Raw genomic sequence first — 11187 nt, 5'->3', positions numbered from 1 at the left:
TCAATGCTTTAAGAGTAAATTTAAGAGTAAATTTAAGAGTTAATTTAATTTTATACACAGTCAATTTATTTTAAACGACTTAAAATACAATCGCCAATCAAGCTTAAATGTAAAGTTTATTTGTCATCTTACAAGATGATGCTAATGAAATTATCGTTTGAATTCGCAAACAATTTGACCTATGCAATTACTTTAAAGCGCATTAAATAACACGTAACATAATTGAAATATTTTGATAGCTTGCTATAAGGGCAAAATTATATTCCTTTCAAAAGAAAGACAAACATTATACTTTAATACAGTGTTTCGATAAGATTTAAACGACTAATCAATATAAAAAGAGGACAACAGAATCCCTTGAGAAAGCCGAACACGCCAAAATTGAAAATGTTGCTGGCTCGGTTTGATTGAGCCTGTTCATGAAATGGTACTGGAAAGCGCAATATACCATCCACGCCCTCTAACACCGGCTTAAGCAGAAATCAACATTTAAACGCGAAAATTGTGAACATATATTTAAGTTACTGGCTACGACCTTTTCTCTACATTATTTTTATATCGTAAAGGTAATATGTATGTTCGAGATGCAATCTGAAAAAAAAAACACACACATTCACACTGGCATTATCAAAACTAATGACAATATGTATCCCGTATTGTATCGGTTGAACATTTGTTGATCTCATTTAAGAAAGTGATACCAAACATCATCTAAATATTACATAACACAATGTCGAAAATGACCCTATAATATATTTGATTTGAATGAATAAATGTCATTTATTTTTAAAATGACTGTTCTTAACAATAAATCTTTATATTTTTACCAAATGTTTATGAACTAATGAATTACAAAATATTTTACTAAGAATGCTAAGCAAAGGTGGGTCATCAGAACCGCCTACATGCAAACATTATAATGTACAAGATCATCAATCGTCAATAAATGGAGGTGGAGGGGAGGTGGTGGCACAGCTTAATTCTAAGTAAATTTTAATTTAGCTTCAATGCTTTATCTGCATCAACTTCTCGCAGAAAGATGGCGAATGTTTATCAACAATTTATCATGCCGCTGTGATACGGTTAGAACAAAGAAATCATGCACTGATCACGCGCTGGTGTCGTAAGAATTACACAGCGTGAGAGTTACTAGCTAAATAGGGTTGCCGACCACTAAATACCCTCCTTCCACCTATGGTTGAATACACCTTAAAGATTAACAAGTCCAACTACTCAATCCAAACAACTTTATCTTCGATGAAAGTAACATTTGAATGGAATCCGTTGGACTAAAATACCAATGACTGCTGCACAGAGTGAGTTCATTTGCTTAAGGATACAACAAATAAGTAACTACTACTTGAATGAATAAATGTCATTTATTTTTAAAATGACTGTTCTTAACAATAAATCTTTATATTTTTACCAAATGTTTATGAACTAATGAATTACAAAATATTTTACTAAGAATGCTAAGCAAAGGTGGGTCATCAGAACCGCCAAATAATGCAACAAAGTTGCATGACCCACCCCACTCTGTGCAGCTGACTACTACCTAACGATTAAGGAAGATTATATACACAATATAAAAAATGTCACAAAAAGCACATAAGATTTTAACTGGATCAAATTCAAAAGAAAAAACAAAAAGACTAAATCTAAATACTAGCAAAATTATGAAAATCAAAGCTTAAAATGATCACACATATAATAACCACAAAATATCTAAATGCTAGTATATGTCGAACACAATAATGCAATAATCTATAAATATATGTAAACAACTTGTAGCAGCCTTGTACTGGACTACAATTGCATTTACATTTACTAGTTATACAGTTCTTCGAGTCTATTTACATCATCAAATATAAACAAGTTTTTAGCAGCCTTTTACTGAACTACAAGCACATTAACATTTGTAAATATAACCAGATTTGTAGCAGCCTTTTACTGAACTACAAGCACATTAACATTTACAGCTATAAACTAGCTTTTAACTGGGCTACAATCACATTAACATTGTTCATCTAATTAAATCTGCAGCAGCCTTTTACTGAACTACAGACAAACTCATGAATTAAACAAAAACAATTTTACTGAAACCTAAACAACAATCATGATAACTTAACCATCTCAAAACAAATTGAAAAATTGTCATATGTGTAGCAGTCTTATGCTGAACTACACAACAGTGTAACTGTTCCTGTGATAGATATATGTAAACCTAGACATATACAGATAACGTCAAGCACTCTTTACCAACGATTTGTTACAGTATTATCTTAACTTAAAATAATAAACCATGCTCTAACAGTGATTATACAGTTAACACTGGGATAACAAATACAAGTATTAAGACTGCAAAATACTTTCCTTAACACTTTTATAAAAAAACTCAAAACACTTATTATACTAATATCAAAATCAGACAAGACATGGTATTTCAACGACAATTTTGGTAGCCTTATGTACTTTTTCACAGCATGTGATTTCCAACGGCCCATTTTCATTATTGCATCATCTGAAAATCCTTTCATAGATGCGTAAGTCGCAGCACCGATTCTGAAGGAATGAGATTTATACAGTTGCGGGTTAAAACCCAAAAAATTTATTGTATTCGCCAAATGCGAATTAAAAAATGAATATGTAGCTATTGTGCCATTTGGCAACTGAAATAATGGGCCATCAAAATGACTTGAAATTTCAAAAATTTCTGCATGGACTGAAGTGGGCACATTAAGGCATTATTCTTATTTCGAGGTATGAATAACGAAACTGGTTCAACACTATGTTTAAATTTTCTAATTGTCAATTCTAACCCAATAACTTCGCCCTCTTCATATATCATTTTCACATCACTACGATGAATAATCTGAGACTCTGCAGTTTTAGAATTCATACAAAATTCTCCAATACGTTAAAAACCCATGAAATGCCAAATTACACATAGCAGCGAACATAATTCGTTCATTTAATAGCAAAATGGTATGTGGAAGAGCCATGATTATTTTGCTCAGTATTGAAAATGTGATTGGTAATCTAGTGTCAGCAGTATATGTAGACAAGTTGTGTGCCCCTTTCAAAAACTGTTTTAACAAAAAACTTCCTGACAAATCTGGGAGTCCCATAGCTTTATGAATGTAACTTAGTGCTGACACTACAGAATGTATTGTGCTTACTCTAAAGCCAGAATCGTATAAATGAGCAAGGAAATTTATGAATACAGGACTTTGAACTGGCAAAGTAACAATAACATCATTCTTAATGCAAAATTGTACAAATTTTTTCCAATAACTAAAATAGCTTTGCTTTGTCCTATTCGCCAATGCATGAGACATGACATGGAGGGCTGAGCTGTTCAGATCACTAGAAGACTCTGTGGCAATTTGACTGGGGTTTGTGACAGCGTTGGTAAGCACTGAAATGCTTCCTGAAAGCGAAAACGTGACAAATGATCAGCCACAAAATTTAATTTCCCCGGGACATGACAATGCTTTGAATAAAGTGTTATGTTTGAGAGTTGCTAAAACCAAACGCCTTACAAGCTTCATCATAATTTTGTCTTTAGATGACATTTTGTTTATTACATTTACTGTTGCTTCATTATCTGAATGGAACATTATTTTATGATTCGCCATTTTGAAACCCCAATATTCTACCGCCAGTACTATTGGAAGTAACTCTAATATATTGATATGATAATTTTGACATGTGTCTGGATAAGCCTCCGCAAACCACTGGCTACCAAAAACTGCAGCAAAACCAGCTGTAGAAGCAGCATCAGTAAATAAATGCAAAATATGGGAATGTGACCAGCTGTCGTTTAAAAACATGCACTTTCCATTAAAGGACTGTAAAAATGAAGACCAAACTGCTAAATCAGCCTTGGCCTCATTTGTTAACCTAATTTTAAAGTGAGGGAACCTGATGCCTACAGTTAAATCATACAATCTACGTAGAAATGTCCTTCCCGGGACAATGCAAGAAGCTGCAAAGTTTAATAAACCTAATAAGGATTGTAATGACTTTAATGTTACTTTCTTTTTCTTCATGAAGACTGCTATTTTCGACAAAATGTTTTCCACTTTGTCTAATGGCAATCTTGTTATCATTGATACAGAATCTACCTCTATTCCATATATTGTTATTACTGATGAAGGCAAAGTAGTTTTCTCATGCTTTATGGGAATGCCAATATCATTGGCCATGTCTATGAATGCCTCAAGAGATGACTGACACAAATCAGAATCAATTGGACCAACAAATAAAAAATCGTCTATAATGTGACTCATGTTTGCTTTAAATCTATCTTCCATAACCCATTGTAATGCATTAGAAAATCGAGTAAATAACTGACAAGACATTGACAAACCCATTGTAAGGCATGCATCCTGATAATAATAATTTTTACCATCAGCTGCGGGCCAAGAAAACCCTAACAGCCGTCTATCATCAGGATGAATAGGCACTATTCTGTAAGCGTTTGCAATGTCTGTTTTTGCCATTAGACAAGATCGACCGCACAATTTAACCTTTTCTACCACAGTATCAATAGAATCGTAAACCACTTCAGAATGCTCCTTATTTATGTGAGAATTGACCGAGTCATTCCTAGGAAATGACAAATCATGAATAAGACGAAAGGATCCTGGCTCTTTCTTTGGGATTAGAGCAAGTGGTGAACAAATTAGACCTTGGGGTTTCTGGGAGAATGGCCCCTTAATTCGACCTTCTTTTAACTCTTCTAAAATCTTATTATTAACATAATCCCAATTTAATACTGCTGATGGATGATTTTTTGAAACTTTGTCTTTAATTTCCCCTGAAATTGGAATTTTGAAGCCATTTTTAAAACCATTTACTAGGAAATCTCTTTCTTCAGCATTGTAATTTTGCAGATAATTATAAAGCTGAACATTATTTACTGGAGTTGGACTTTTGGCCACGAAAGGAATGTTTCGAATTATGAGATGCTGCTACATTGCTTGAGAGGAAAGATGGAGAAGTCGCATTTGCATTGGATTGTTTTTGCAATTGAAAACATTTAAATTTTGGGTGTTTTTTCAAACAATGCTCACAGATATGCGCATATCTGCAGTTCCTATAGTTGCAACCTTGGGGCTTATTGAAATTGTTACATGTTTTTGGCCTCTGATGAGGAGTACTTTGTGCAGGATTCGAACCCAAGGCCATTGCCTTTATGTATAACTCTGAATGCACCCCGCCCAATTTAATTTCTCGTGTTGCTTATGCGCCCGAAACGTACGGTCATAAAAATTAAATGCGACGACTCCATATCCCCTCTCAAGTCCTCTTATCAAATTACAATACGCAATCAAATCAGATGTCAAATGCGGATATTTTGAGCTGTAAATGTCTAGATATATATGAAATGCAGAAATCCATGGACCAATTGATAGCTGTGTCTTGTTCTCCTTCTCTGGGGCAGACACTGAAACGTTCCCACCATTGAATTGGATCAAAAATCCACCATTTCCTGCATTTTTTGGATAGAGTAAATCAGAGAACTCAACAAATTCATCGTTCCAAATTGCCTGTTTTGTGCGCATATCAATAAATGCACTAGGCCTTACACTATATGAATGCATGGCATGTAGTGGTGGTATACCTTTGGGCAACTGCACAGGAGATCTTGCTTCGGCTGAAGTTGATGGATTCTCTCCACTTACATGTAGGACTGGTTCGTCTTGGTTTTGCAAACCCAAAACATTTCGGACAGAATTTTCAATCACACCCAAGTCTGCATTGTCCCTTGCTGGTTGTGCCACAGGAATGTCATTTTGTTTTTCAGTGACAATCATCCCCCTACTCGACAGTTCAGATACCACTGCGGACACAACTTCAGCCATTTGAGTTTTACTTAATGTATTGGAGCTGGCTGGCTGTTGTGAAGGTAACAAGTTATTGCTAGGTTCGGCCTGGAGATCAACCCCGATGTAGTTATTCGGTTCACCATCGTCAGCCATTGAAGACCCATTTGTCTTAGACTTTTTCCTGGGACTATTTGTAGCTGCTGTGCTCCGTCTTTTGCGTGGCATTGTTTACTGCAAAATAAGAAATAAGGAAAAACCATGAAAGGACTATTAATCAACCCATTTAGTTTAAACAACAAAAACCCACCAATTAATACAAATAATAACTTACAAGCCTTAGTTCATTATTCATTATAAATGACAAGTTAATAAGAAAACGAACTAGTTAGACTGCATGTCATCATACCATTAAATATCACCTAAGTACTATGTTACTAGTAATCTATAGCCATATACTAATAAAAATTAACATTGATATTATTTAAAAACAGAAAAAGTATCACTGTTAACTGGCTACCATGGAAAAAATATAACTTTATCCCGCCATAATGTTTTAACTACAGATTCATAACTAACAACCTGTGAAAAAACAGGCCAGACATTTAAACCAGGGCCCAAATTTTTTATTCCAAAAAAGTTAAAAAGGGTCTTGAGGGCTCAGGGCAAACTCCCCGTTAATTTGATATAGAAAGTTCATTTGCTACAAAGGGGAAAATTTCCCCTTTTTTCCCCCCATTTTTAAATAAAAAAGTTTATTGGGTACCAAAACACACCCCATAGTCCCAAACCCCTATAAATTTCCAATGTAATTTTGGGGTACCCCAAGGGGAAAAAACAAAAGTCCCACCCCAAATTTTATAAAACAAATGTTTTTAATTTGGGGTACCCCCAAAGGGTCAGACAAAATTTCCCGCCAATTTTTTGTAAAAAAAATTTTTTGGTACCAAGGAACCTTTCATAGTCCCGCCCAAAAATATAAAAACGCTATTTATTTTAAAGGAACATTTCACAGTCCCACCCAAAATTTATTTTACATAAAATTTTTTTGGCTATAAGGATCAGACATAAATCCTGCCAATTTGTAATTAAATGTTGTTCGGCTACCAAGGATAAGTCATTACCCCGCCATAATGAACACAAATAACTGAAAAGTACACCAAGATGAATATCCAAACTTAATAATTACAACAAAATAAGCCACCAATGGCATAATTTTAATCTAGAACAAAATAAGTCAAATAATACAAATGACACCTGACTGTACAACATAATACCACACTGAAATTGAATCAATAAATCAATTGGAAGCCCTTTTAATTACTTATGTGGTGTTTACCAGGCAACTAAATATCTAAATAACTGTAACACTAGAAATTTAAATACACCAGTGCACATAACTTACAAAACAATCTTACTAACAAGTGAACACATGACCTGCAAAAGAATTTTCATATCACATGTAACTTCTTGGAAATATTTTAATAATATAACCAGTTATTCTACCATGGCATAAATAAAAAAAAAAAAATATGAATTGTGTAAACAACTACTAGATTAAACGGTCTCCCTTTATCTAATTGACAATGTGCACAACAACTACAGCAACTGAAATGTTCAAAATCTATATTTTAACTCTAAGCCCAATTTGATACACGGATTATGCAATCCCGAATACTTCTAAGATATTTCGGATATCCTACCTCCTGGCCCAGATGAATTCCATCCCTACTGAAAATACAATGTTTTGAATGCCACAAACCCCTATGCTTCCAAAATGTTAATGGCAACTCTGATGAGGTGACAAGAGCTTGTACTAAGTTATTTACTTGAATAACATGTTCATTATACCCAGAGTAACGAAGAACATCTCTTGGAAGCAATTGCATAATAACTACCCTTTTAACCGGTAAGCCTATAACCAAACATTCAGCATATGAGACTAAATCTTGAGCAAATTTCTGTGGCAGATAATCATGATTACATATATCATTCGATCCTATGTCTAAAATTACCATATCCGACAACCGTAACTTAGAATCTACACAATGCAGACAGCGACATTGTTTCAGCGACAAACCTCCAAATCCAAAAAAAACCTCGAATTTCAAAGCACTTAAGCCCAAATTTTCATGAATGGGATTTTTTTCAATGTAATCTTTCAATCGCCTAACAAAACTGTGCCCAAACAAAACAACCTGCAACGCCATCCGCCTGAAACCCTCAAAAACAATAGTCTACAACAAAATAAATAGTTAAAAACAACTTATCTGTCTTTCTTACGTCTTTCCCGTCAAGTTAACGGCAAATCTCTCAACACAGCTTAATTCTAAGTAAATTTTAATTTAGCTTCAATGCTTTATCTGCATCAACTTCTCGCAGAAAGATGGCGAATGTTTATCAACAATTTATCATGCCGCTGTGATACGGTTAGAACAAAGAAATCATGCACTGATCACGCGCTGGTGTCGTAAGAATTACACAGCGTGAGAGTTACTAGCTAAATAGGGTTGCCGACCACTAAATACCCTCCTTCCACCTATGGTTGAATACACCTAAAAGATTAACAAGTCCAACTACTCAATCCAAACAACTTTATCTTCGATGAAAGTAACATATCGTTAAAGTTGTCAAATTTCATCAGTGACATCGACACATAGAAAAGTCAATTTGCCGCCAACTTCTATTACACAAACAAATGAAAAAGAAAAAAAAATCATATTTCCCAGACTGTTTCACAGCAGTAAAAATAGCAAAGCTAATGGTATGTTTACGTCGAAATGCCGTGTTGATACATTTTAATATGCTTACATTTTTTCTTTTTATATTGACAATAAACTATCAAATTTTTTTTTTGATGACTCGAAATGGCTAACAAGTGTTCAATAAGAAACTGTTTTTTTTTTAATATTCATTTATTTATCTTATTTGTTTTTATGCTCGGGTGAAGAGAAATTAACCTGAAAATAAACTCTCAAATGTGAACGAAGTTGTGTCGCGTTTAATAAATGTTGTTTTCTACTGCCAATGTGGTGTTAACCATATATCTATTGGACCTATAACAAACAACTTTTCTTTTTTTTAATTAGTTTTGGCAATACAGTAAGAGAAGGTACATAGATAATGGCATTAATACCTCATTTTAATAATTTGTGACATTAATACCGTTTTTATTAATTGCATTCTTAGTTATTTGCAATAAGGAAATTGAACTTTAAAATGATGTCGGTCTTATTGTGTTTATATCTGCAATCATGGTGTCTAATAGTCTATATTTTCTTACATTGACTATCCGCTTGACAAAGCCTACTAACTTATTCAAATTGGGGCATAATGACAAAACATTACCTGATTTTATGTTTATATCTGTACATGTTAATTGGAATACAAAATCGTTTTAGTCAGAATGAGGTTGCAATAACGTTATCATAAATTCAATCATCTTATAATCATGCACTACATAACCCAGCCTTTAATGTGTCGATTTTTGGTCAGAACGACAGTATTTTATCCGATTTTTTTTTGAAATCAAGGACAATATTTTATGTTTGAGAATGAATGACCCGCTATATTGAAGTCTCTTTTTCACTGAAGAGCAGTTACATACTTCAGTATTGTATCACCGGACAAGACGCTTGTAAACCATCGCTCAAGTGACTTTCATTTCACATGACTGAGTTTTACTGTAATCTTGTCACATTCAGTCATGCTATATTTAATTGTATCTCTTATCGTAATATTGGTAAAATCTTATCAGGGACATTGACAAAGGGAAACTATAATGTGCCGTAAACATATATTACAAAATTAATGAGAGAGAAACATTACATATTTTCAAGACATAAGTAGTAAAAGAGCAAAAATAACTAAGATAATGGTCTGATAACATCGCCGTGTCTCGCTGATCTTTTTTTCTTCTTAATAAATATACCCGTTGAAGGGATGATTTAAAAGTCATTAAAACATGTTGTCTTAAGGATATAACCTAAAATCGAGTTTAATTTCATTGACGATATATCGTTGATGAACATTTATAAGCTGTTTATTCAATATGATTATTGACATAGATTCTTTTATTTCCTCCAATTATGAAGAGCTGAACATACAATATATACAAAAATACGTCATGTACAATAATTTCTTAACACTGATAAATTAGGTTAACAACACGAGATATTATACAAAATAATACAATTACTATTACACTATTACAGGCATTTGTATATTGTTTTTTTTTAAGTTTTTAAGTTTATCCATAAAGAAAACCAGTCTTGTCCGAAAACGAAAAAGAGAAATGCATGCTAAATGAATAAACTTCAACATTGTCAATGCCATAAGCTATGTTATAAATATCGCGGACCAGTAAAATTAAATGCAGATAAATAAACAAACAACTATAAGGGAAAATGATTGTTTCTTATAAACTTCATGATGTTATGACACACATATATTATAAATATATTTCAAATAATTTTAAACACAATTTACGTGTGATTTGAAAAAAAATTGCTGCATTGTTTACGTGGTCAATAAAAGGACCGTGAGATCATTAAGTATATGATAGTGTTTTGTTATAAGTTAATATGCAACTGATTCACAATCGCCTAACACAGTGTACTTGAAAAAAAGTTATTTTGTAATATATATAGATATATAAGTGTAAACTTTGTAATATAACATGATCTAATATTCTCATTTTATATATAGTTGAACTAAAGATAAAGAAAGACAAACAATTGGTAAGCGCAACAACTTTGGGAAAACAAAACAATCAATTAAGCTTGATTTTATCAGATACCGAATCAATGCGAGAGTTATACTAAGAGAACGTTATCTTGCTTAGTATTGATTTCTTAGGTTAATACGATTTTATAAATAATTTTATATTCATTTGAGTGTAATGAATCAAGTTTGAACATAATTGTAATAGATGTGAGCATTGACAGTAAAAAAACTGGTTAGCTGAACATATTTTTATTTGTAACTGTCTATATTGATGATCAAAGATTTGTTTTAAGGTGACACATATGAAAAAAAAAACGAAGTAGAACATAACAAATATAAATAACATTGACTTATCTTTACGATACTAAAGTGCTGCTTCAACATCTGACTTATAGTCACTTCGCCATATATACACAAGACGGTACGTCCTTTTTTTTCTTTTTTTTTTTCTCTTTTTTTTTCTTTTTTATTTTCTTTTTCTTTTTTTTTAATGTTTTTTTTTATATTCAATAAAGATTCACTATTTTTTTTTTATAAATTTACATTGAATAGTAAAGAGTGAAAGAGAGGGTTCGACATATTTTTCGTTTTCATCATTTATTAATGTATGTGTATAATACGTGCAAACGGA

The 11187-nt window shown here is 32.8% G+C and overlaps 2 protein-coding genes across 3 annotated transcripts; both read right to left on the bottom strand.

Moving 5' to 3' along the window:
• Positions 1-673: 673 nt before the first annotated feature.
• On the bottom strand, positions 674-8440 carry LOC132749296 (uncharacterized). 2 transcript variants are annotated; one of them, XM_060739021.1, is made up of 3 exons: positions 8115-8440; positions 5630-6065; positions 674-3430 (listed from the first exon to the last, which is right to left on the bottom strand). In XM_060739021.1, exons 2-3 carry the CDS (start codon positions 6057-6059, stop codon positions 2889-2891), a joined length of 972 nt encoding a protein of 323 aa, XP_060595004.1. In that variant the 5' UTR covers positions 6060-6065; positions 8115-8440; the 3' UTR covers positions 674-2888. The 2 variants fall into 2 exon arrangements, with proteins under 2 accessions (XP_060595004.1, XP_060595005.1); XM_060739022.1 differs by having other exon boundaries at positions 5691-6065.
• Positions 6886-8117, bottom strand: LOC132749297 (uncharacterized). Its single transcript, XM_060739024.1, has one exon. The coding sequence runs from the start codon at positions 8039-8041 to the stop codon at positions 7469-7471; it is 573 nt and encodes a 190-aa protein (XP_060595007.1). The 5' UTR covers positions 8042-8117; the 3' UTR covers positions 6886-7468.
• Positions 8441-11187: the final 2747 nt, after the last annotated feature.

This window comes from Ruditapes philippinarum, unplaced genomic scaffold (genome assembly GCF_026571515.1).
Source record: "Ruditapes philippinarum isolate M1 unplaced genomic scaffold, ASM2657151v2 ctg19756_1_1_1_1, whole genome shotgun sequence".
NCBI classification, from domain to species: Eukaryota; Metazoa; Mollusca; class Bivalvia; order Venerida; family Veneridae; genus Ruditapes; species Ruditapes philippinarum.
This window is presented reverse-complemented; position numbering and strand designations above follow the sequence as displayed.

What these genes read in the sequence shown, in the direction of transcription:
- LOC132749296 (XM_060739021.1), bottom strand. Translation starts at nt 6,059, where the DNA reads ATGCCACGCAAAAGACGGAGCACAGCAGCTACAAATAGTCCCAGGAAA. An exon ending in TCCTGTGCAGTTGCCCAAAG is followed by an intron (nt 3,431 to 5,629) that starts GTATACCACCAC and finishes TTTCGCTTTCAG; the next exon opens with GAAGCATTTCAGTGCTTACC.
- LOC132749297 (XM_060739024.1), bottom strand. Translation starts at nt 8,041, where the DNA reads ATGGCGTTGCAGGTTGTTTTGTTTGGGCACAGTTTTGTTAGGCGATTG.